The following is a 23,884-nucleotide window of genomic DNA, read 5'->3' as shown; positions in this document are numbered from 1 at the left end:
CGTCGTTCGCTCGTTCGTTCACCAGCCCTCGTCGGCCACCAACCCCATTCCCACCCTCCCCTCATAACCAAACAACTCGCCACCGCCGTCCCCCAACTCACCATGGCCGCCCAGACAGCAGTCCGCAACCTCATCTACGGGCACACCCCGGCCATCTTCACGACGTACGACGTCGTGCACCCCACCCACGGGGTGGTGCACCGCGCCGAGCGCAGCACCGAGACGGACGTCTTCGCGGCCATTGGCGCGGCGCACCGCGCGAGCCTGAGCTGGCGGCAGACCCCTCTCGCTGAGCGCGCCGAGATCATCCGCAAGGCCGCCGACCTGCTCGCCGACGACAGCGCCGGCTGGCGCCGCAAGATCGACGAGGCGAACGAGGCCGAGACGCCCGTGTCGCCCAAGTGGCTCGGCGCGTTCGACGTGCCGGCGTACATGCGCGCGCTGGTGGACAGCGCCGAGGCCGCGCTGGCGGATGAGGTGGTGCGCGCGAACGGGTGTGAGTGGGAAGGCAGAGGCCGGAACGCTGAATGGCGACTGACCCGCAGCGACGTACACCCTCGAACGCCGCCCGTACGGCGTCTGCCTGTCCATGGCGGCGTGGAACGCGGCCACGGTCCTCATGATGCGCGCGACCGTCACCCCGCTCCTGGCGGGCAACACGGTCGTGTTCAAGACGTCCGAGACGACGCCGTACACGCAGACCCTGTTCGCCGAGCTGCTGCACGCCGCCGGCGTGCCGTTTGACGCGTTGGTCGTGCTCCACGTCGCTGTCGAGGACGCGCCGAAGCTCGTGCAGACGCTCATCGCGGACAAGAGGGTTCGGTGAGTGGCGAGGCGGGGTAGGGTTGGGCCCCGAGGCACGGTGCCGTGGGCGACGGAGTCGTCGCGCCGAGGCACCTCCCGCCTGTAGACGCTCGCTCGCTGACACTCGCTCGCCCGCTAGCCACGTCAACTTTACCGGCTCGACCCGCGTCGGCTCGATCATCGCGCGCACCGCCGGCGAGCACCTCAAACCCGTCATCGTCGAGCTCGGCGGCAAGGCGCCGTTCATCCTCCTCCCTGACGCGGATCTCGAGCTCGCCGCGAGCAACAGTGGGTACCTCGTCGAGCGGTGCTGACCCCAGTCCTCGCCGGCGCGCTCCTCAACGCCGGGCAGATCTGCATGTCGACCGAGAAGGTCATCGTCCCGGCGACAATGTACCCCGCCCTCATCGCCGCGCTGCGCGACGAGTGGTCGGGCTACGAGGCCAAGCAGCCGCGCGGCGTGTTCAGCGCCGTCTCAGGCGACAGGGTCAAGAAGCTCGTATCCGACGCGCTCGACAAGGGCGCAAAGAACATCCTCCCGTTCCCGTCCACCGCGGCCTCGCTGCCGCCCGGCAAGGTCTACCCGTCGGTCATTGGCGGCGTGACGCGCAAGATGCGCCTGTACACCGAGGAGTCGTTCGGGCCGACGCTCGCCATCGTCGCCGTGCCCGACGAGGGGCGGCGCGAGACGTCGGTCATCCGCGACCTGGTGCAGATTGCAAACGACACGGATTATGGGCTGAGCGCGGCGGTGTGGGGGCGGGACGTGGCGCGCGCCGTCGCGGTGGCCAAGGGCATCGAGGCGGGCGCGGTGCACATCAACACTATGGTGGGGACGTGGAGAGGGTGTAGCGCTGACTGCAGACTCCTGGAGACAGCCCGCTCGTTCCGCACGGCGGGTGGAAGGCGTCGGGGTGGGGACGGTTCAACGGGGTCGAGGGGCTGCGGTCGTTCACCCAGGTGAGGCGCCTCAGTGGGTGGGGTGTGCGTGCTGACGCCGCAGGTGCGGTCGATCGAGGTGCCGGATGCAGGCGCGCAGCGGGTGCCGCTGGCCATGTTTGACTTGTAGCGGGCGTGTGGGCACTGGGCAGGGCGTGTGGGCACTGGGCAGGGCGTGTGGGCAGGCCGGTATCAGCAGTAGACATGCATAAGAAGAGTAGTGCACCCGGAGACGAGAATAGCGCGGGTGTCAGGGCGCCACGCAGCGCGCAATCTTTCAACCGCCAACACCACGACAATGATACAAGTCGTCGACTACGACCCGGCCTGGCCCGCGGCCTTTGAGGCGCTCGCCGCGCGCCTGCGCGCAATCTTCGACGCGGCGGGCCTCAGCGCGGCGGTCGAGCACGTCGGCTCGACGTCGGTGCCGGGGCTCGCCGCAAAGCCAGTGCTCGACATCGACGTGGTCGTCTCCCCTGCGGACCTTTCACGCGCGATCGAAGCGCTGACCGCCAGCGACATGGAGCACAGGGGCGAGAAAGGCGTACCCGGCCGCCACGCGTTCCGCCCGCCCCCCTCCTGGCCGGCCACGCCCAGCGTCAACCTCTACCTCTGTGAGGCGGGCGCCCTCGCGCTCCGCAACCACTTGGCCGTGCGCGACGTCCTCCGGGCAGACGCGGCCCTAAGGGACGAGTACGCGCGCGTCAAGCGCGCGCTCGCGGCCACTCCCGGCGTGGACATGGGCCGCTATGTCGAGGGCAAGAGCGGCGTGCTGGGCAAGGTGTTGGCGGCCGGCGGGATCGGGGGCGCCGAGCTCGCGCAGATCGAGGAGGTTAATCGGGATACGCGGTAGCGTGGGGGGTATGCATGCTCTCGTGGCGGGCGCGGGCGGGGCTGAGGGAGGCCGAGAGGACGGCGAGACGGGACAGCTGGAGGACGAGGTCGGTCGCCCCTCCACCCACTACACTGACGTCAGTCGATCACCGCAACGCTGCTCGTCGTCACTCCTACCATGCCGTACATCACTATAGTCGGGGGCACCGGCCTCGTGGGCGGCGCCGCGCTGTCCTCCCTCCTCGCCTCGCCCACGCCCCTGGCCATCACAGCGCTGACGCGGCGCGCGCTCCCAGCCCCGGCGCCCGCCAATCCCGGCACAACGCTGACGCCGTACCTCCTCCCTGACCTCGCCGACGCCGTCGCCGCCGCGCGGCCGCTCGCAGGCCCAGGGGCGACGTACATCACCGCGCTGGGCGCGACGCGCGCGGCGGCCGGAGGGCTCGCGGGGCAGGAGAGGATCGACTTTGCGCTGAACCGGGACCTCGCGGCAAGGGCGCGCGCGGACGGCGCGGAAACTGTACGCCTTGAGGGGGCCGGAAGGCGGGCTGACGCTAGATCATCCTCGTGTCGTCGGGCGGCGCGGACGCGGCGAGCTACTCGGGCTACCTCCGCATCAAGGGCCTGCTCGAGGACGCCGTCCTGGGCATGGGGTACGCGCGCACCGTCATCCTCCGGCCCGGTGTGCTCCTCGGACGGTGGGTGGGTCCTCGGACACGCTGACGCCAGGCCGGACGCGCGAGCCGCCGAGGCAGCGCTGGGGTACATGCTCCGTGCAGCGCGCTTCGCCGGGCTCCCGACCGAGCGGTGGGGGATTGACGCGGCCGACGTGGGCGCGGCGGTCGCGCAGCTCGCGTTGGAAAGCGGCGAGGGCAGCGACGGCGTGCGCTACGTCGAGGGCGGGGAGATGGTCGCGCTCGCTGCGGCGTGGCGCGCGCAGAGTACATCTAGCTAGCCACGGTACAGGTGCATAGGTGCATACGCCGCTACAAGGCCGCCTCGTCCTGCCCGTTGCCCTCGTGCAGCGCGAGATGGAACAGGGCCAGCGCGCTCGGCATGGCGAGGTCGCGGAACCCGCCGTCGGCCGGCACCACCACCGCGACGAGGGTCGCGTCGCGCGCGCTCGCCTCGAGCCCGCGCCTTGTGTCGGGCCCCTTACCCGCGCTACTCCGGGCCACCTGCGCGCCGAGCACGTCCTGGATATGTCCGACCACGCGGGGCGCGCGCGCGCCGAAGAGATCGCGCAGGGGGTAGCACGGGACCGCGGGCTCGGTGTGCCCGATGTGCGCGAGGAGGGGGACGTGCACCCCGCCCGTGGGGGTCACCTTCTTCTCCCCCGGGGCCGAGGTGACGACGTCGCGCAGGTCGAGGTCGAGGAGCGCGAGGACCTCGGCGCCGGGGGAGGCCGGCACCTGGCCCATGTTGACGAGCACGGTCTCGTCGCGCGAGAGCGGCCGGAGCCAGGACGCGTCGGGCGACGCGCCGCCGCCGAGCGCGGCGATCTTGGAGCGGAGGGTGGAGAGCTCGGCCTCGACCGCCTGCCGCAGGTCGGCGCCCTGCTGCTGCTGTGGAAGGTGGGGGGGGTGTGCGGATGTCGAGGCGGGCCGGGGGAGGGGGACGGCGCGGGGGAGGGCGAGGGCGGCGCGGGGAGCGGCGGGGAGGGGGCGCGCGGCGCGGAGCACGCTGGGGCCGCACGCGCGGGCTAGTGATCTGAGCATGCTGCTGCTTTTGATGTTTGTGAAGAGCGACGAGGTGGGAAGTCGGCCGATGGGCGCGAGGGGCAGCGCGCACGACGTCATTGGTATGCGGCGCCGCGTGGGGGGCACGCGGCGTTGCTTCCGCCGAGTGCCACCTGCCACATGCCACAGTGAGGGTGGAGGACACTGGGCTGTGCGCAGGCAGCTGGAGGTAGAGGGAGGTGTCGTGCGACGTACGTTCATAATGCTGCTAGCTACTGCTCGCGCTGCTCGGGTACGGCCCCGCGGGCGGCGGGCTCGCTGATCGCCGGTGCGGCGGGGGAGGAGGTGTAAGCGTGGCGTCGGCAGGAGATGCTGGGCTCCCCGGCCAGCTCAGCCGCATGCATGCCCCCCGCCGGGCCCCAAGACCCACGGCAAAGCGCAGTGCTATCCGCGCCGTGTCGCAGCATACATATCCGCCGGTTGAGGGACAGCCTCCGACATCTGTCGCAATCAGCACCTTTACAAACCCCCCACCCCGTGCTGACGTCACGGCGCTGACGCACTGTAATCTCGGCTCAAGCGACCCCGCAGTCACCGCCGTCGCCGACGCCGCCGTAACAGCATGCATGTGCGCATGCATCGCGACGGCTTGCACTCTTCCTATCTACGCCCACCGCCGTCGTCGCCGCCTCCCCCGTCCCTGCTTGCCGTTGTGAGCTGAGGACGCTGCTTAACCCGCCGCCTACTGGCACCCCACACCCCGGCTACGCACAGCCGAACGCCGGCCCGGCCAGTCATGGCTTCGCATGTCATGCGTCGTCGGCTCGCAGCCCTCTTAAGCACGCGCGCGACCCCACAACCCGCTCTCATCCCCACACTACTACCCCGATACACCAGCACAATGTCGAACAACGCCGGACCAGGCCAAGGATTCAAGTACGAGCCCCAGGAGGTGACGTGGCTGCAGCGCGACCTGCTGCTGTTTGCCAACTCGATCGGCGCGACGGCTGATGAGCTGCACCTGCTCTATGTGAGTTGGCGCGGTGCTGCAACGGCACTGTTGACCTGCGGCATCTCGTGCGGCGCTGACCTCTCCCAGGAGCTCCACCCCAAGTTCGCGGCCTTCCCCACCTACCCCATCATCCTGCCCTTCAAGGGCACGACCCAGGAGGTCATCGACTTCTACGGGTCCAAGTTCACGCAGGCGATCCCCGGCGTGCCCAAGTTTGACCCGCGCCGCGTCGTCGACGGGCAGCGCAGCATCGAGGTGTTCCGCCCGCTCCCCACGAGCTCGGAGGGCAAGAAGTTCTTCATCAACAACAAGGTCGTCGGCGTGTGGGACAAGGGCAAGGCGTCGGTCGTCGACACGCAGCAGGACCTCGTCGACTCGAACGGCACCGTGTACGCGTCTGTGCTCTCGAGCTCGTTCTACGTCGGCCAGGGGGGCTGGGGTGGGCCCAAGGGCCCTGCCGGGGTCAACTACCCGCCGCCCCAGCGCGCGCCCGACGTCACCTTCTCCGACCAGACGACCAAGGAGACGGCGCTGCTCTACCGCCTGAACGGCGACTACAACCCGCTGCACGCGACCCCTGAGCCGGGACAGAAGATGGGCTTCGGCGGCGAGATCATCCACGGCCTGTACTCGTGGAACTCGACGGCCCACGGCCTGCTCCGCGCCGTCGGCGGCTCGGATCCCGCCAACCTCAAGAGCTACTCGGCGCGCTTTGCGTCCCCCGTCAAGCCGGGCGACAAGCTCACCACCGAGGTGTGGAAGACGGGCAACAAGGACAAGGACGGGTTTGAGGAGGTCCTCTTTGTTACCAAGGGCGCTGGCGGCAAGCCCGTGCTCGCCAACGGCCGTGCGCTCATCCGCACCCAGGCGCCGTCCAAGTTGTAAGCTAGGCGAGGGAGTGTTTGTAGGTCAGACGGCTATGCAGGTATGAAGTGACGGGTGGGGGCGGCGTGGCAAGAGGGTCCGCCGGGTCGTGTCTGGCAAGCTTCCACATACTGCATTCTCAGTGCTCTGCCGAGAACCTCGCCGAGTGGCAGCTCGGCCGAGGCGGGCTTGTGGCCGTGGAACAAATGTTGACTGTCCAAGGTTGGGTGACACTGCTACCTCGCACCTGATTCATCGTATCCTCTAGCACTAGATCTGCCCGACTGCCGCACCATCGCCACGCAGGTCCGACCCGCCCGCCCAGACGTTGGCGCCAGACGGATCCCGCACAGCCAAGATGACCTGGCCCTTGCCCGCAATCTTGCGGTTGTACCCCGCCGCCAGCTTGATATCGTGGCCAAGGGCTGTGGCGTAAGCGTGAGGTCTGTCGGATCCGTGTTCACAACCTCCCACTCACCCCTCAGCGCGTCGAGAACTTCCGGCGCGACACCCTCCTCGACCCAGATCTCAGAGTTGACGTCGCCCGCCGCCGCGGCGTTGGCCGTCCCGGCGTCTGGGAGGCCCGCCGAGATGCAGAACCGCGGCGCGTCGAGCGACGACTGGGGCGCGTAGCCCCGCAGCAGGTTCAGCAGCACCTGCACGTGTCCTTGCGGCTGCATGAAGCCGCCCATGACGCCGTAGCTGAGCACGAGCTCGTCGCCGTGCGTGACCATCGCAGGGATGATGGTGTGGTACGGCCGCTTGCCACCTGCCACATTGTTCGGGTGGCCCTCTCGCAGGGTGAAGCCCGAGCCACGGTTCTGGAGTGTGAAGCCGCAGCCTGCGGGGATGGCGCCAGTGCCGAAGCCTGAGGCGTGAGCAATGGGTTGGCAGCAGGAGCCTTCGAAACCCACCTGCGTAGTTTGACGCGATGAACGAGCACGCGTTGCCCTCCTTGTCTGCGGTGGTCAAGTAGACGGTATCAGACGAGCTGACGGGGTGGCCGTGCTTCGGGTTACCCGACTTTGTGAGGTCGATCAAGGCGGCCCGCTTGTCGAGGTACTCCTGTGCGGCGTTAGTGGCTGCCGTTCACGGTGGTAACAGTCCCGTAGCGCACCTTGCTCAAGAGCTCCTTGACGGGGACGTACTCGAACGCAGGATCAGTAACGTAGTACTGGGCTGGCGGGTGAGAAGAGAATGCCAGCAATCACCCACTGTCCGCGAACGAGAGACGCAACGCCTCGATAAGAACATGCAAGTATTCGGTGCTGTTGTGCTCGAGCTTGAGGACGTCCACGCCGTGGACGCGCTCGACGGCTTCAATGATGCCGAGGGCGAGGAGGGCGGTGAGGCCCTGGCCGTTGGGTGGGCACTGGTGCGTGAGTCTTGGGGCTCTTGTACCAATATTGTCTAGCCCACACCTGCTCACCTCCCAGAGTGTGAGACCGGGGTCGTCCGCTGTGGCTTTAAAGGTGTAGTTGAGTGGCTCGACCACCTCCGCGGTGTGTTCGGCCAGGTCCTCGAGCGTCATGACGCCACCGGCCGACTGGATGAGCTTGACAATTTCTGATGGGTCAGTACCGCTGGCGGCCAAGTACCCACCCTCAGCGATCCGCCCAGTGTAGAAGCCCTTTGCGCCGTGCTCTGCGATGGCCTCGAACGTCCTCGCAAGCTCGGGGTGCTTCATGATATTGGACTGCTTGGGCGGAGTCTGCGAGGGTTAGGAGCTGAATCATTTCAAAGACCGGACAGCTCACTCCATCAGGGAGCATCATCCTGGCACGTCAGTTGCAGCTTCACGGATATGCTTAACTAACTCCCTCCAGTTCGGACTCGTCTTCTTGACGAGCTTCTCGCCACCGGCCCACTGCCGCGAGTTGATCTCGTGGCTTGGCACGCCGTCCTTGGCGAGGCGGATTGCGGGCTCGAGGACCTCGGCGAGGGTGAGCTTGCCCGATCCAAACTCCTTGACGGTAAGCTCCCAGCCAGAGGCAGCGCCGGGGACAGTGACCGAGTTGAGGTTGTCGAGCGGGATCTGGGGTGTGAGTGTGCGCCATAGGATACAAAGCTAGACCATTACACCTCAACTAGCTTCATTCCCTTCATCCAAGGATATAACACTCACCTTGTCCCCTGTCACCCCTTGCTGGCGGAGATACTCCAGTGTCAGAGCCTTTGGTGCGCGTCCTGAGGCGTTGATGCCCCGGACAGTCTTGCTCTTCGCGTCGTAGAACAAGCAGAAGAGGTCTGGGTGTGAGTGATGACCTGACTCGACTTCACTCACCTCCCCCGATACCGGTGCACGTCGGCTCGGTGACGTTGAGCGCGGCGGCCGTGGCGACCGCAGCGTCGGCTGTGGGGTCAGCTTAGCCACACGGTTGACAACAGCAGACCCACCGGCATTGCCGCCCTTGTTGAGGATTTCTAGGCCTGCCTGTGCAGCTGGAGTAGTTAGCGGGTCATCATCTTATTCCCACCCACCAAGCGGCTGCGACGTCGCGACCATGCCCTTTGTCGAGTAGACGGTGGAGCGGCGGCTCGCGAACGGCGCAAAGTGCGTGTCGTTTGCCGGGTTGAGCTTGGAGTAGTCGAGCGGCATGGTGGGGGCTGGGGCTGTCCACAAGGGGGATGGTGAGGAAAGAAGGTGGGGAAAGAAAGCAGGTGCGTAGAAGGACGAGATAGCAGTCAAGCCGCCATCGCGCGCAGCAACGAGTGACGCCATATGGTGGCCAAGCACGGTGGAGGCAAGGATCGGACCTAGCCGATAAGCGGGATCAAAAGGCCCCTCGCGTGGGGCTCGCGCGGGAATCGCGTGGAAATGCCTCCGCTTCACTAAGTCCTATTTCCGATGTTCACGATTTGTCGAAAAGTTTCGCAGTTTGATCCCGCTACCGTCGCAGTACCAAGCAGCCCCCAGCCACCGACCGCACCTGGCCGCGCCTGCCAGCGTACCACCACCCGCCCACACACTCCCCGCCCACACCACCACCCTGCACACCGTCGCTCGCTGCTGCTGCCGCGCACCACCACTTGGTCACTTCACCACGCCAACTACTCCTTCATCCATCAAAATCAGTCAAAATGGGTTGTGAGTAGGGGCGACAGCTCGACATCGACACCGACAGCAGAGTACTGACCATCGCCTCCTCCCCGCCCTCGCACTCGCGCTCGCTCTCGTCGTCGTCGCCGTCTTGGAAAACTCGAAAATCGTCCATCGCTGGCCGTGTGACCCCTCCCCACTCAACAACCACCCCCCTCCCACCTCGCAGCGAACAAGCCTCGTGGTCTCCAGGCCGCCCGTAAGCTCCGCACCTCGCGCCGCGAGAACCGTTGGGCCGACAAGGACTACAACAAGCGCGCCCTCGGCAAGTTCTACAAGACCTCGCCCACCGGTGGTTCGTCGCACGCCAAGGGCATCGTCCTTGAGAAGGTGAGCGCAGCGGCGTTGCGCCTGCAACGCGGGGATGTGCTGGCTGGCTGGTATGGGCAGACAACGGATGCTGGGATGGACACGGGAGACGGGCTGGAAGATTGGACGGCCGAAGGCTTGGCTGGAAACTTTTGAAGGACCGCCGCCGAGGGCCAACGGAGAGGAGAGAGCGTCGTTCACACTGCGTTGCCCACGCCGTGTCGCCCACGCCAGCCGCCAGCACCCCCAGCAACAACGCGTGAACCAAGCTAACCCACCCAGGTCGGTGTTGAGGCCAAGCAGCCCAACTCGGCTATCCGCAAGTGTGTCCGTGTCCAGCTCATCAAGAACGGCAAGAAGGTCACCGCCTTCGTCCCCAACGACGGCTGCCTCAACTTCACCGACGAGAACGACGAGGTCCTCATCTCCGGTTTCGGTCGCCGCGGAAAGGCCAAGGGTGATATCCCCGGTGTCCGCTTCAAGGTCGTCAAGGTCTCGGGTGTCGGTCTCCTCGCTCTCTGGAAGGAGAAGAAGGAGAAGCCCCGTTCGTAAACGTACGGGTGTTTCCTTGCTGCTACCATTTATCGCATTGGGAGATGCACTGTATGACTGATATGTGGTAGGGGTGGGAGCTGGGGGTTTGATCCAGGCAGGCTCGAGGGTGTCGAGGTCTGGATGGCGTAGAGGTGGATGTCGCGTGCGGCTCCACGCTGCGTGCCGCACGCCGTTAGATGCACACCGTGGCTATCAGACTGTGTTGGGAGGAACAAGGACTTCGGTGTCGCCGTCGTGTGATGACAGGGAGCAGACGGCCGGACGACTTTGCAGCCACCTCGCCTGCTTCGTTCTCGCGAGTTGCCATACAATGCTACATCCACACGTACTATGCTAACAACTAAACTACAACTCTACTCGTCATACTCTACAACCACAAAGTCCTCTCCCGTCTGCCCGTCAGCGAGCAGCAGCTCGCGGACGCCAAGGTCATCCAGCTGGACGTCGTGCGCGGCCGCGAGGTGGCGGCGGACGTCGTACACGCGGAAGAAGCGCTGGTCGCAGTCCTCGTACACGCCGTCGACCTCGGCGTGGTACGGGCACACCCAGCGGCGGTGTTGCGCGCCGCCGGGGAGCGCCGCCGCGCCGGTGAACAGCTCTCCCTCGGGCACTGCCTCCTTCTCCTTTGGCGTCGCGGGCTGCCCGCACGCGGCCATGTGCCGCTTCAGGCTCGCGGGGCGGCGGTACGCGCGCCCGCACTGCGCGCACTTGTGCTTTGCGCTCGGCGCGTGGGTCGACGACGCGTGCTCGTCGCGCGCGAACCGCGTCTTGAAGGTCGCCCCACAGCCCTGGTGGCTGCACCACCACTCCTTGCCGGCGTCGCCGCCGAGCACGCGGGCGAGCTTGCGCGGTGGTGACGCCGTCTCGGTGGCGGGAGGGACGTACTCCCCGTCCTGGTCGTTCTCACGCTCCGAGTCGGTGGTGGCCGGGGCGGCAAGCGACTCGCGCTTACGCTTACTCCGCTGCCGGCGTGAGAGGCCGTCGGCGAGGACCGGAGGCAGCGTGTCGATCTCGTCGAGCGGGCGCGTGGCGAGATCCGCTTCTTGATCAGCGTGCACCTTGAGGTGTGCGCGCAGGTGTTTTGCCGACTTGAAGGTTCGGCCGTTGCACTCGGCATGAGGGCATGCCGGCGGGTGCGCGTCGCGCATGTGCACCTGCAGCGCGGTCCAGGTCTGGAACGTCGGCATGCGCTCGGTGTGATCGGGGTGGGAGCAGGTGTACCGCGATGCTAGCTGTCAGCGAGGTCGTGGGCCACAACTCACTGTCGTGCGTCCTTTCGTGCGTCCGGAGCTGCTGCTTCATGGCGAACGACTTGCCACAGCCGGGGTGGGCACAGGCGAACGGTTTGCTGCCGCTCGGCGCGTGTACTTCGGCGACATGCTCGCGAAGGAGGTGGGTCTTGGTGAACGTCTCGTGGCAGACCTCGCACTCGTGAACCTCGGCGCGGTCCTGTGCCTCTTGGTGGCGCTTGAGGTGGGTCGCAGTCCAGAACTTCTTGCCACAGCTGCAGTCGCCAATGTCGCACACGAACGGCTTCTCCTCCTCACTCTTGTGGGTGCGGAGGTGGGCTGCGAGATGCGATGCGCGGAGGTACGTCTGCCCGCACTCGTCACACTTGTGTGGCCGCTCGCCAGTGTGCGTGAGCTCGTGCTCGGCGAGGCGCGATGGCTTGAAGTAGGCCTTGTCGCACCCTGGGTGGGGGCATGGGAAGCGGCGCTCGGTGCGCGATGGCGGGCGAGAGGGCGTGCGTGAGGGCGACTTTGGTGTACGAAGCTTTGGGGACTTTGACGCCTTGCTGCCTGGCGATGCGAGCGTAGCGGTCACGCCACCGGGCGAGGCTGGCGGCGAGATGAGGCGCAGAGCTGCTGGCGTTGGCTTTAGCGGCTTTGGTGCGAGTATTGGCGGTGGGCGGGCATCTGCTGATGCTGCCTGTTCTGTTTCGAGTGCCATGATGGCGTGTCGAGCGGCGTCGAGAGCCGCAATGACGACGGATGTGGATGGATGTGGGTGGATGGATGCGGTCAGAAGAGCAGGCGACAGCCCACAAACAAAATGTCAGGAAAAGCAGAAGTGGGCTCCGGATTAGGTAAGGGTTGGGCCACGTGGGAAATGCTCCCGTTCGGCACTGTGTCGGGCGGAGTGGATGGCGTGCGCGCGTGCGTGGGCTGGGTGGCGTCGTGCCAGCGTGGGGCAAGCCAGCCAGGCGGAGGCGTGGCCGGCGAGGCGAGGCGAGGGGTGGCGGCCGGCCGGCAGGCGACCAGTCGCGTGCCTTCCCTCTGGGCTATCTTTCCGAGCCACTGGCTGGCCGCGCGGGCGGGTGACGGTGACGGAGTGACGGACCAAGCAACAGCCAACGGCCAAGCCACACACTAACTGATAATATACGTGTTCCCCCATTCCACCTTGCTTCCAACAACTTTCCATCACGCCAGCGTCCACTCTTTCTCAACAAGAGCAAGGACATTCAATGGCTTCCATACAGCCGCCCTCAACCGGCGGCGACACGACCCCACAGCTCGTACCAGAGCCGCAGGCCGTACTCCGTAACCGCAAGGCAGTCGCCGCCGGCGCCACTGGCCACACGACCAAGGCCACGTCGTCCGACAACGGCTCATACCGCGCAGACGACGAGGACAATGCCGACGACAACGACGACAAGAAGGCTAATGCTGGACCCGAGGTGACGTGGGGCAAGACGCCCGACGGCAAGGGTGAGTTGCATCGTTGTCGTGTGAGCGCAGCCGGTGGGGTGGAGGAAGGCCGAGGGGTGGGGCGGCGGGTGGAGTGGCGGGACTCCGACGAGCAGGTGGAGAGCCGAGGCAACTCTGCGACGCAGCAGGACACACTGTGCATGCTCCTCTGGGCATTCCCGCAGCACTGCTTCTCGTCGTCGTTTGCCTCGAGCACGCCATGCCAGACGCCCGCCGCACTGGCACCAAGTCGTCGGCCCAGCGTCATCACACATTAGCCTATCTGTCGCCATGCGACCGCTCGCGTCGAGCAGCGCGCATCGGTGTGGGGCGATCGTGTGATTTGCTTCGCCGGACGCGTATGCGCGTATGCGGCCGGCGTGGCGGGCATGGGGCGTTGGCTTTGCAGTGCTCGGGGCGTCGTTTGGAGAAGAAAAATGTCTCACCTCTTATCGCGACTAATCCGGCTACTACAGTGTTCCGCGTGCCCACGACCCACTCATTCGTCCACACCCTCCTGCACACCTTTACCCGCTCGTCCCTGACGCGCTGGACCACCATCTCGCTCGTGTCCCAGCCCGTCCTCTTCTTCCTGCTTGCCGGCTACCCGACTCTCCGATCCGTCCTGTTCCTCGTCTACTTTGCATTCTGGCGCGCCGCGTACGACTTTGGCTTTGCCTGGGTCCTCCGCAGACAGAGCGAGCAGAAGTGGGTCGTCCGCACTCTCCGCCAGTGGGGCTGGCTCGACACGGAGAGCACCTCGGGCGGTGCCGAGGGCCGCGAATGGGCCAAATGGTGGAAGCGCGAGCTCGAGATGAAGGTCGGCGAGGGCTACACCTGGGAGTCGGTCCCGCAAGAGTACAACTCGTGGCTCATCTTCCGCCAACTCGTCGACATTGTGCTCCTCAAGTGAGTCATGCTACTGTCGCACCACGCTGACACCCTAGCGACTTTGTCTCGTACTCGCTCTTCGCCTGGGCCAACCTCAACTTCCCGGCTAACCAGGGCGTGTTCACCCACATCCTTCGCTGGGTGTTTGGCTGGGCGCTGATCGCCTTCAACCTCTGGGTCAAGATGGATGCCCACCGCGTCGTCAAGGACTACGCCTGGTACTGGGGTGACGCCTTCTGGCTCATGGTCATGCAGCACGACCTCGTGTTCGACGGCGTCTACGAGATTGCGCCCCACCCGATGTACTCGGTTGGCTACGCGGGTTACTACGGCCTCTCGATCGTCGTCGGCTCGTACAGCGTGCTGTTCGTCTCGCTCGCCGCCCACGCTGCGCAGTTTGCCTTCCTCCTCTGGTTCGAGAACCCGCACATTGAGCGCACGTACGGTGGCGAGAAGAAGCCCCTCGCCGCCCGTGTCCCCCTCGAGCTCGAGATTACCGCCATCACCACCGAGACCACCAACGCGCTCGCCCCCGAGATCGCCACTCCGGCGGCTACCGACGGCGAGACGGAGAACGAGGCCGAGCTCGCTGACCTTCCTGAGCAGGAGGAGCCGCTCACGCGTGCCCATGCCGATGACAGCTTCAGCGTGTCGACTGTCCCCACTGGCTCGTCCAACCTCCGTCGCGCGCGCGCCAAGAGCATGTCGGTTCACGACCTCACGCAGTTCTTCTTCCGCAAGCCGACGCTGATCTTTGATCGCCTCGACATCTTCCGTGCCTCGGACTTTGCGCTCGTCGTCCTCGTCGCCTACGCCGTCTGCTCGCTTGTGCCGGCTCTCCCCGATGGTTTCGGCCTCGCCGCCCACTTCCTCCACGCTCTGGCGTGGCGTGCGTTCCACTCGTACGGCCTCGGTCTTCTCCTCCACGCCCAGTCCAAGACCCGCTGGCTCGTCCGCCACTACCTCAACAACTACCCGTACCCCGTCGAGGGCAACTTTGACGCGGACGAGGACACTGGCGCTGACAAGGCCGTCGTCAAGCGTGCGACCGAGGAGGCGTTCCAGAACTGGCAGATCGGCTACAACATTTCTTTGGTCATGACTTACGTCTCGTTCATCGGCCTCGCCTGGAAGACGTACCACCTGCCCAGCGACTGGACTGTCAGCGGCACCATCCTCCGCCATGTTCTCGGTGCCGTCCTCATCGCCCTTCATGGCTGGTCGGCTGCCTCCATCCGCGAGGTCCTCGGCGACTTTGGCTGGTTCTACTCCGACTTCTTCCTCTTTGACCAGGTGCCCTCGCGCCTCGCGTACACTGGCATCTACCGCTTCCTCAACAACCCCGAGCGCAGCCTGGGCGGCGCCGCCTTCCTCGGCCTTGCCCTCATCTCCAACTCGCGCCTTGTTTTCGCCCTCGCTGTGTTCTCGCACCTCAGCCACTGGTGGTTCCTCTCGTTTGTCGAGGGCCCTCACATGCAGCGTCTCTACGGTGACCGCCTCCGCAAGGACGGCGGCCTCACCAAGACTGTCAAGTCGATGGCTGGCAAGACGCTCGGCCGCAGGAGGAGCATCCCCAACATCAAGCGCTACGTCGACGAGGTCCGCGACTCTATCGAGAAGGTCGAGGTCAAGATGACCGAGGTCGTGGAGGACCTCATCGAGAGCGCCCGCCCCCGCCTTGTCGAGCTTGCCAATGACACCAAGAACCTCATCCAGTCGTCGCGCGAGCGCATGACTGTCACGCGCGTTGCCAAGGACATCTCCGAGTACGACACGTCGCGCTACTCGATCAACCTTGCCTCGTCGTCGTCGTCTTCGTCTGTGCCCCGCTACCATGTCGGCCAGCCCATCCGTGTGTCGTGGACTGCGCCCTCCAACCATTCGCGCAAGGACTGGATCGGCATCTACCGCGTCGGCGCCGTCAAGTCGGAGCTCATCACCAACATCTCGTCGATGGGCAAGTGGGTTCCTATCTTTGAGGAGGAGTATGTCGGCTCGGAGCAGACTGTCCTCACCGCCGACGAGGAGATCTCGAAAGGCGACGCGGGTACTGTCACGTTCCGCGGCAACCGCCTGCCCTGGGCTCCTGGACAGTACGAGCTGCGCTACCACCACGGCGGCAAGCACAATGTCATGTCGATGATCTCGCCGATCGAGATCTTTGGTGAGTTTAGGCGTCTTTGCATCGCTAACTCCTCAGTGTCCAAGCCGTCCGAGCAGCACTCGTACCGCGCGGTCCGCGACACTGTGCTCAACATTGTTGTGCTCGCGCTCAACTCGAACCCGTCGCTTGTTCCCCGTTCGGCCAAGCAGCTCGCGCTCAACCCGAACCACAAGCAGACCAACAAGCGCGCGAGCCGTGCTCTGTCGCAGAGCTCGTCGCGTGCTTCGGGTCTCGGCCTCGTGACCGAGCACCCCACCCCTGTGGCCGCCCTCCGTGAGGCCTCAGCCCCTGTGTCGGTCGCCACCTCGGCGTCGGGCACTGTGGCGTCTACGCGCGCCACCACCCCGCTGTCGGCGTCGGCCTCGGACGAGCCCACGTCGCCGAAGCGCTCCTTCCTGTGCTCGTCGGCTGCGATGGCCGAGCTTGCAGAGGCGCTCGATCACGACGCGGTGCCGCCTGGCTCGCCGTTGTCAAACCAAGACCCGCTCTTGGACGATACGCTGCAGGATCCGGACGACTTTGTTGTCATGGACGAGGAGCAGTCGAAGCGCATCACCAAGCTGATTGAGTGGGCGTTTGATGTCGAGCTCAATCCGGACGTGGTGATAGCGGACGCGAATGTCGGGGCGTTGGCCCGGCGCGTGCTAGGTGCTAGAAACCTTATCGACGGGAGTGCGGCGTCGTCGACGTCGAATCTTGTCGGCGAGGGGTCGTAGCGTGGGCAAGTTGTGCCTGCGGTAGCCCTGGCTGCTATGTGTTCTCCAGTGGCGCCGGCGACATGATGCCTGGCGACGCTGCAATTTGCGGAGGCCTTGTGGAGTGGCGATTGTTAGACATCTAGGCGTATCTATATACATGCTGGTTTTATGCATGCGTGGGGCCTGCAAGCGCCGGGGCGGTGTGAAGGGGGGGGGGGGGGGGGGGGGCGTCAGTTCGTTTCTTGACCGTTCACCTCTCGCTTGTTGGATGAAGCGCCGCGACAGGTATGTGCGCAAAGACCGCATCAACGCGTCTACCTTTCTCAATGGCCTCCAACACCCCCGTCATTCCGTCCAATCCCACGCCCCAGCCTATATACAACGTGCATCAACTACAACACTACCCGGCGGACAACGTCAAGGCGGTAGGTAAACGGGCCGTCGTCGACCTCCGCCTCCTTCCCCCTCCCCCCGTCCGCGTCAAACAAGGCCAAGAGCGCACTCAGCCGCTGGGGCACGAAACCCAGCTGGTCGAACAGCGCGCCCACCCACGGGTCGAGGGGCGCCCTCGCGCCGAGGGGGAGGGCGTACGCCGCGAACAGGGGGTTCGCGAGGAGCCCGGCGTACAGCTCGGCGCTGAGGCGCGGGTCGGCGGCGTCGAGCAACGCGGCTAGGGCCGCGGGCGTGCGCGGCGTGCTGGTGAACTTTGGTCCGTGGAAGCGCACGAGGCCGGCGAGGGCGCGGGGGGCGGCGGGCTGGGTGTGTGAGCGGCGCTGTGGTGTCGTGCCGTGAGGATTGTGAGGATGTGGCAGGTGTGGAGGGTGTGGCGGGGGAGGAATGGGTGGAGGCGGCGAGTGTGGCACCTGCACCAGCCGGCGCTGCGCCGCGGTGACCACCCGGCCCGTGCGCCGCCGTCATGTTTGGGAAGCGCCCCGTGCAGTGGCGTCGGCGCGCAGGCCGTCGGCATCATCGCTGTTCCTTGCGTTGCCCATCCCGGTGCGGTGCCACCCAGCGTCATGTCCCACCGGGTCGTCACCACGGCCGGGGTGGTCGTCGTTGCCACTGGTCTGGCTGCTGGCCCCTCCCCCCTCCCCTCTACCCCCCCCCCCTCTCTCCCGCCTTTTCTCCCCCCTTTCTCCCCTTTCAACGCTCCCCTCCGACGTCCCCTCCCCCACCCCACCACTCACATTCCACGCAGGCCCAAACCACTCGACCAGCCCCACGTCCCCGAAACACAGCCAGAGAAACCGCACGAGGTCAAAGTCGGCCTGCGTCCAGCGCGTGGCGTGCGCCTGCGCCCAGTCGGCCGCGTCGCGCGGGTCGAGGAGGAGGGGTGGGGCGAGGGTGGTGAATGCGGGGATATCAGTGAGCAACTAGCGAGCGTGAGCGAGCTGCCATTCCACCATGCCGACACTCACAACCCCCTCGCCGTGGCGCGAGTGCCGCCGCAGCACGGCCGCGGCGTGCGTGATCGCGTCGGCGGGACGCCGGCCAAGTGGCTTTGGTCAGCCGGCCCGCTGGGGAGCTTACCTGGGCGGGAAGGGGCGGGGAAGAGGAAGGGGGCATGAAGAACGCTGCCAGAGCTGCAGACCAGCCGCGAGAAGTAGAGGATGGGGGGGAGGGGAGGGGAGGGGGGAGGGGGGATTCTGGCGAGTTGTTGCGATTTGTGTGATTATTATGTGTGGGAGAGGGGGCGGGTGGGTCGCTGGGCGTCAATGTGGCCTCGATGTTCTCGATAGGTGAGGCTGTCAGATGCTCTTCTCATCGCCTTCGCCATCGCCATCGTCATCGCCGAAGGCCACGCGACACCTCCCACGCCGCCGCCGCCGTCGCCGCCCCCGCCGCCGACATGACGCCGCCGCGCTGTCATTGGCCAGCACGCGTCCGTGCGCTCTGGGTCAGCTGCCAGCGTGGGAAGCAGGTGGGTGGGGCGGGGGCGGGGGGAGAGGTGCGCGGGGCAGCCTGGCCTTCCACTGCGCTGCATGGCTCCTCGTCAGCGGTCAGTAGCGCGCCGTGTAGAGTGTAGAGTGTATCAGTAGCAGCTTGCGAGGACAGCACAACACTCAAAGTCCCCGAGTCCCCGATATCAAGCCCACGGACACTGAAAAGGACCCAGCGACGACCCAGGTCGCCCCCGGCCCCGCGCCACCCCGCACCTCCGTGGCGTTACCTCGCCCCGTCCCGTTACAGGTTAGACGCTCCTCGGCCTCGTCCGCCGGCCAGCCCGTGCTGAGTGCTCCTGCCGAGCGCGTGCTGCTGCTCGTGCTCGCTGCAGGGTGAGCAGCTGAGCGCGTGCAGATGCTGCACGGGGTGGGTGTGGGCAGCGCGCGTTCAGCCGTGCAGCTGGCCGAGTGGGTGGCCGTGCAAGGCGGCAAGGGTGTGGCTTTGTGCTGGTGCCGTGCGTCGGCCGAGCCGCAGCCATGCCAGCCAGCATCCAGATGTTACAACGGCAGCAGCGAGCAGAGCAGCTCGAGCTCGAGCTGCCGCTGCATAGCCTGCCCATTCACGGATGATGCTCGGCCACTGGGCCGCCGCGGGCGTGGCGCGCGTAGCTGGCGGTGCGACCGCGTACCGCTGCCAGTGCCGCCGGTCCAGCGCGCCGCGGGCGTGCCCAGCTAGCTTTCCGGGGCCACGGCGCTCGGCTAGCCGCCGCCCAAGCCGCGCCAAGCTCTCGACGCCACGGCGGCCCAGTTCGCACGCCGCGGCTCGCTGTTCGCAGAGCCATGTTGCACGTTGGCCGATGGCCTGTTGTGTTGGCCGATGCTGGCTCCAGCGGGCCTCGATTCTGGCGACTTGCGTGAAGCAGCAGCACCGAGCCGTTGCGCAGCTGCCGTCTAGCATTCCAGCGCCAGCGCCACACGCCTCGCTTGTCGCGTCGCCTCGCTCGGTGGACTCGGTCGCAGCTGCGACTGACGCCTGTCCGAAACGAGCGCCCCAGTCAGTTGCCCTGCGTCGCCCCCACCCTCGTCGCGTCGGTCAAAACACCCACTGGCTGGCCCACACCCTCGCCCACCCGCTCGCTTGCCCACTCGCCCACTGCGATCGCCGTCGCCGTCGCCATCGCCACACACTGGAATCACTCGCACCAACCCAACCTAAGTTTGGCCCAGAAGCATTCGACGCGCCAGACTCGCTGGATCAATTAGGATTAGATTAGGCTCGAGCTCATACGTATGACGTGGGGCTTTCCTGACACCCAGGGCGAGCAGGGCCGCAGGGCCCGGGGTTCTGGGGCACTGCCGCATCCAGCAGGTGTGTCTGCAACAGTGTCTACTTTTGGACCAGCGAGCAGCCCTCAACCCAAATACGGCGGCGTCGACCTCGCTGTCTCAGCAGCCACCACCTGGCCTGTGTCTCAGCTGCACGGCGCTGCACGGCGCTGCACGGCGCTGCACGGCGCTCGCTGCAGCGCTTGCCTTGCCCCACCCCGCCGGGCTCGGCGCTCTTGGCCTTGCTTTCGCTCGCTCGGATCCAGCCGACTGGGGCGGTGACGGCAGCATTCGCCAGGCACGCGGGGTCGGGGGGGCGAGGGGGGTAAAACCGATTCGGACGTGGGGGACGGGGGACGGCGGACACCGAAAAGCGTCAGTGAGTCAGCGTTGCGAGTCAGTCCCCCCCGACCCGCGCTGCGTATTCGTGCTTTCGGCGTGCGCCGGGTTGGAATGCGCACGCTGGCACGCGCCTCGCGAGTGGAATGATGGTGTTATTCGTTTGCGCGTGTGGCGGCGGGCGGTGGCGGCCAGAGACTGGGGTAGTCGACTAGGGCCGTGCAGGGCGGCTGCAGCAAGACAACTGGCGCTTGCTTGGCTCTGCGCGCGGCGGGCCGGCACTTGGCGGCGGCGTCTCTGGCGCTGCCCAGGTATCTAGCCTGCTTTCCTAGTGGGGTGGTGGGGTGCGGCCAAGGATCAGTCTGTCAGGATATCAGGCGTTGCAGCCAATGGCAGTTGGTCGAGGTTGTTGCACACGACAAGGCGGATTGCTAACCACTAGTAAGATTCCTGCCTACTACTGCCCCAGGTTTAAAATTTGGGGACTAGCGGGGGTATTTGACCCGCTCAGATTTTTCTAATTCCAGTTTGTATTGGGGGCCAATAGAAAGTGAAATGGCCTCAGACGTAGAGCCAGGGAAGGCAGGGAGGGCGAGGAAGGTCGGTGCCTTGCCGCCCAGGAGTCGTCTTGGCCCCCCCTTGCTCCACTGCTTTGCCCCCCCCCTCCCCCTCTTGGCCCTTTTGCCGTCCTTGCCCCTTCCCTCGACGTCGTCGCCTCTCTGCATACGGCCCATCTCATCCAACTCTCACATCCTCATCTCCTCACCACCCTCCTCACCACTCTTAAGCACACACCCACTCCCACATCTCCACGGCCTAGCCGTCGTCGTCGTCGCCTTCGACACTCACCACTCATACCACCCCCAACCCCCCCCCCCCACCCTCCGCCACCGCCATGTTCTAGTAACCGCAATCCCCCCAACAACACCACCCCACAGCTTACGAGCGAGACGATTCCCCCCATACCAACGACCCATACCCCCCTTCCTTTCACCCAGTCATCTCCTGCTGCCCTCCCCGGCACAGCTAGACGACTACCTTCACCCACACTCGCTTTCTCGCTTTACGCCACGCCTCCACAATGACCACCACCCTCGCCCCACCCAATACCGACCACTTGGCAGTCTCGCCAATGGCCGCAACCTACACCAGCGACCACTCGCACTCGCATTCACCTGCAGTCGTCACAACGGCTCAGGCGGCCCGTGCCGGTGTGCGCGCGACGGCAGTCACCCCCAAGCGTTCCACGACACTCCCCTGCCCCATTGTCGAACCCCTCACGTTTGCAAAGGTGCCCGTGTTTGTGCCTTCGGCCCCTTCGTCGGTGGCCCTTTGCTCGTCGATGGGCGTTTCGACCGACTCGGAGGCCTTTTCCGACTCGAATGACCACAGTGTCCTGTCGCGCTCGCCATCGCTCCTCACGTCGCTCATTCAGAGCCAGTCGCGTCGTTCCATCTCGGGATCCGTGTCTGCTGGTCCTTCCACATGTGCCTCGCCCTCGGCCCTGTCGCCCCAGGCTACCGGCAACGGCAGCCAGTACAACTCGTTCTCGCGCGCAAGCGGCCTCACCCACTCGCGCCCGATTCTCCGCCGCTGCAGCTCGGGTGCGAGCGGCGCAGAAGATTCCCACCGCCCTTCCAACGCCAGCAGCAAGGCCCACGCGCTCGCGCTCGAAGCCGTGCTCGAGTCTGTGCGTGAGCGCGAGCGCGACTCGTCGCCAGCGCGCGCGTCCGTGTCCCGTCGCCGCTCGTGCCTCAAGTTTGCAGTCACATGCCCGCAGAAGAAGCACGCGCCGGCCGAGACGGCGGTGTCGAGCGCCACGAGCTCGCGACGGACCCCTCCAAGATTTGCTTCGCCAAGGATCGCCTCGCCTGTTCCTGACGCTGCGACGCCAGAGTTCGACTCCGAGTCTGACGACGCGGGTTACCAGGAGGACTCTGAGGACGGGTTCGACTCGGAGGAGGATGACGACGACGAGGAAGACGATGACGACGAGTGCTTGACCCTCGCGGCGCAATCGCGTCGCGCGTGGTGTCCCATGTGGTCGCCGTTTGCCGATGCCCAGCCCCCGGCGCCGATCTTGACGACGCCCAAGCGTCGCCAGCCCGAGCTGGTTCACGTCCAGCAAGATGTCTCGACCACCGACGACAATGCCGACGTGCTCGACATTGTGCCCATCAACCCGGCCCGCAAGATCCGCATCAGGATCCGCGACGACGAGCGCGAGGTCAAGTCGTGCACGAGGCACTGCTCGCCCCCGCCTGCAAAGATCCTCGCCGGTTCGTGTCGCCCTGCGCCTCCTGCTGCTCGCTCGCCATCTGCGGCCGAGCTGTGCCGCCGCCGCTCTGGAGCGAGCTGCGAGCCCCGTGGCGCTCGTGAGGCTTCTCCCTCTCCTCTCCGCAAGCAGGGCTGGCGCTCCGACGACAGTGTCTTGCTGGCCCTTCGCGGTGCCCCTGGCGCCGCGGCGACAAGGAGGCAGCGCTCGCCGGCTCCTCGCTTTGTCGAGCCCTCGCACCTCCCCTCGGAGAGCGACTCGTCGAGGCCTGCGCTCAGCCGCAAGCCGAGCGAGGTCGCCCTCCGCCGCCGCTCGTCGGCGCCTGTCAAAATCGACGAAGTGCATGCCCTCGCCACTGTCACTTCGACCGAGTGCCCCGTCGACGGCCTGAGGAGCGTGCTCCGTGCCGCGTCTCGGGCCGCCGTGGCCTAACGCCCGCGTGTATAGCTTAATAATCCACCCCACCACCACCATCACTAGTAGCATGGGCGAGCCATGCCCGCATTGTTGTGACACTATGCATTGATCAACCATCCAGAGGAGTGCGGGAAACGCCACTGACTGGCTAGTGTGATTCCAACCGACACAACAAACAAGACTACACGACGTACTCCACGGGGCTCGTGTTTGAGGGTGGTGTAAACATTACCAGAGAACTGGGATGGGGCGGGGGAGGTGGGTTAAGCGTGCGGAACGGTGAAGGCAACGCGGCACGCGTTTCAGCGTGCCCGTGGATCTCAAGGACGACGGAATGGCGAGAGTGGTCGTTCCTGGGCCAGAGGCGTGGGGTGGGCGGGGCGTGGGTCGCGGGGTTGGGACGGCCTCTGCTCTCTCCCTCGCACAGCTCGAGCTGACGACTCGCGCTGCAGCCATTGGCCACTGCATTCGCCGCCGGCGCCGCTGCATTCATTCGCCGGCGACGGCGTCGGCGGCGGCGTGACTGACCTGATGCTCGCATAACGGAGGGGCCACATAAAGCCTGCAACCTCCCCACGTGGCGCACACGCGCACCCCGCGTGGGAGAAATGCCCCCGCCGCCTTTCACACGGCACCAACATTGCCAGGGTGCAAGGGTTTCCTGGCGATCTTCACATGTGCGAGGGTGAGGTGAGGTGCTGCCAGCTGGCCGAGGGCTAGCTTGCAGCGCGGAGCTCGAGGGCGATGTGTTGCGTGCATGCAGGACGTGGGAGCGTATGCAGGCTGACACGGGGCTGGGCCGCTGAGCGCCGCTGAGCAAGCCGCCGCCGCCCCCGCTGGGCCCGTTTGTTGCCCGCCCGCGAGCCCGTTATAGTGCCACCGCCGTCGCTTCCCTGGTCGTCGTCGACGGCACAGGTTTCACGATTTCACACTGCGAAACATTGTCACTGTCCACCATCTCGTCGTTTCTTCTTCCTCGTCGTCACTCGCATTCATTCTCGATACCTCGATACCTCGCCGCTTTGGCCACTGCATAGACTAGACCGGCCCGCCGCACGCACGCTCGCACAACACCCTCTGGCGACTGCGCACCGCGCAGAGTAAA

At 66.0% G+C, this 23,884-nt stretch overlaps 11 protein-coding genes across 11 annotated transcripts; 7 read left to right on the top strand and 4 right to left on the bottom strand.

Moving 5' to 3' along the window:
- Positions 1-102: 102 nt before the first annotated feature.
- On the top strand, positions 103-1,873 carry Q8F55_001738 (uncharacterized protein; the record flags this gene model as incomplete). The annotated part of the gene is made up of 6 exons (XM_069350354.1): positions 103-496; positions 546-822; positions 944-1,092; positions 1,125-1,633; positions 1,669-1,764; positions 1,808-1,873. 6 exons carry the CDS (start codon positions 103-105, stop codon positions 1,871-1,873), a joined length of 1,491 nt encoding a protein of 496 aa, XP_069210740.1.
- A 168-nt stretch (positions 1,874-2,041) lies between these two features.
- On the top strand, positions 2,042-2,596 carry FMO1_1 (monooxygenase; the record flags this gene model as incomplete). Its single annotated transcript, XM_069350353.1, has 1 exon — positions 2,042-2,596. The coding sequence occupies one exon, from the start codon at positions 2,042-2,044 to the stop codon at positions 2,594-2,596; it is 555 nt and encodes a 184-aa protein (XP_069210739.1).
- Positions 2,597-2,755: 159 nt separating this feature from the next.
- FMP52_1 (Protein fmp52, mitochondrial) lies at positions 2,756-3,532 on the top strand (the record flags this gene model as incomplete). The annotated part of the gene is made up of 3 exons (XM_069350352.1): positions 2,756-3,097; positions 3,136-3,275; positions 3,307-3,532. 3 exons carry the CDS (start codon positions 2,756-2,758, stop codon positions 3,530-3,532), a joined length of 708 nt encoding a protein of 235 aa, XP_069210738.1.
- Positions 3,533-3,563: 31 nt separating this feature from the next.
- Positions 3,564-4,295, bottom strand: Q8F55_001735 (uncharacterized protein; the record flags this gene model as incomplete). The annotated part of the gene is made up of 1 exon (XM_069350351.1): positions 3,564-4,295. One exon carries the CDS (start codon positions 4,293-4,295, stop codon positions 3,564-3,566), a length of 732 nt encoding a protein of 243 aa, XP_069210737.1.
- Positions 4,296-5,157: 862 nt separating this feature from the next.
- Positions 5,158-6,153, top strand: Q8F55_001734 (uncharacterized protein; the record flags this gene model as incomplete). The annotated part of the gene is made up of 2 exons (XM_069350350.1): positions 5,158-5,286; positions 5,356-6,153. 2 exons carry the CDS (start codon positions 5,158-5,160, stop codon positions 6,151-6,153), a joined length of 927 nt encoding a protein of 308 aa, XP_069210736.1.
- A 249-nt stretch (positions 6,154-6,402) lies between these two features.
- Q8F55_001733 (uncharacterized protein) lies at positions 6,403-8,731 on the bottom strand (the record flags this gene model as incomplete). The annotated part of the gene is made up of 13 exons (XM_069350349.1): positions 6,403-6,557; positions 6,611-7,000; positions 7,047-7,197; positions 7,250-7,311; positions 7,348-7,504; positions 7,562-7,698; positions 7,735-7,843; positions 7,890-7,908; positions 7,950-8,167; positions 8,258-8,379; positions 8,417-8,485; positions 8,530-8,574; positions 8,614-8,731. 13 exons carry the CDS (start codon positions 8,729-8,731, stop codon positions 6,403-6,405), a joined length of 1,752 nt encoding a protein of 583 aa, XP_069210735.1.
- Positions 8,732-9,213: 482 nt separating this feature from the next.
- On the top strand, positions 9,214-10,093 carry rps23 (40S ribosomal protein uS12; the record flags this gene model as incomplete). Its single annotated transcript, XM_069350348.1, has 3 exons — positions 9,214-9,220; positions 9,402-9,562; positions 9,824-10,093. The coding sequence occupies 3 exons, from the start codon at positions 9,214-9,216 to the stop codon at positions 10,091-10,093; spliced, it is 438 nt and encodes a 145-aa protein (XP_069210734.1).
- Positions 10,094-10,449: 356 nt separating this feature from the next.
- Positions 10,450-12,046, bottom strand: Q8F55_001731 (uncharacterized protein; the record flags this gene model as incomplete). The annotated part of the gene is made up of 2 exons (XM_069350347.1): positions 10,450-11,324; positions 11,359-12,046. The coding sequence occupies 2 exons, from the start codon at positions 12,044-12,046 to the stop codon at positions 10,450-10,452; spliced, it is 1,563 nt and encodes a 520-aa protein (XP_069210733.1).
- Positions 12,047-12,563: 517 nt separating this feature from the next.
- On the top strand, positions 12,564-16,557 carry CHO2 (phosphatidylethanolamine N-methyltransferase; the record flags this gene model as incomplete). Its single annotated transcript, XM_069350346.1, has 4 exons — positions 12,564-12,807; positions 13,263-13,695; positions 13,734-15,841; positions 15,878-16,557. The coding sequence occupies 4 exons, from the start codon at positions 12,564-12,566 to the stop codon at positions 16,555-16,557; spliced, it is 3,465 nt and encodes a 1,154-aa protein (XP_069210732.1).
- Positions 16,558-16,931: 374 nt separating this feature from the next.
- Q8F55_001729 (uncharacterized protein) lies at positions 16,932-18,105 on the bottom strand (the record flags this gene model as incomplete). The annotated part of the gene is made up of 3 exons (XM_069350345.1): positions 16,932-17,294; positions 17,727-17,912; positions 18,070-18,105. 3 exons carry the CDS (start codon positions 18,103-18,105, stop codon positions 16,932-16,934), a joined length of 585 nt encoding a protein of 194 aa, XP_069210731.1.
- Positions 18,106-21,168: 3,063 nt separating this feature from the next.
- On the top strand, positions 21,169-22,794 carry Q8F55_001728 (uncharacterized protein; the record flags this gene model as incomplete). Its single annotated transcript, XM_069350344.1, has 1 exon — positions 21,169-22,794. One exon carries the CDS (start codon positions 21,169-21,171, stop codon positions 22,792-22,794), a length of 1,626 nt encoding a protein of 541 aa, XP_069210730.1.
- Positions 22,795-23,884: the final 1,090 nt, after the last annotated feature.

The sequence above is a fragment of the Vanrija albida genome (assembly GCF_041260175.1).
Source record: "Vanrija albida strain AlHP1 chromosome Unknown contig_2, whole genome shotgun sequence".
In the NCBI taxonomy this organism is placed as follows: Eukaryota; Fungi; Basidiomycota; class Tremellomycetes; order Trichosporonales; family Trichosporonaceae; genus Vanrija; species Vanrija albida.
This window is presented reverse-complemented; position numbering and strand designations above follow the sequence as displayed.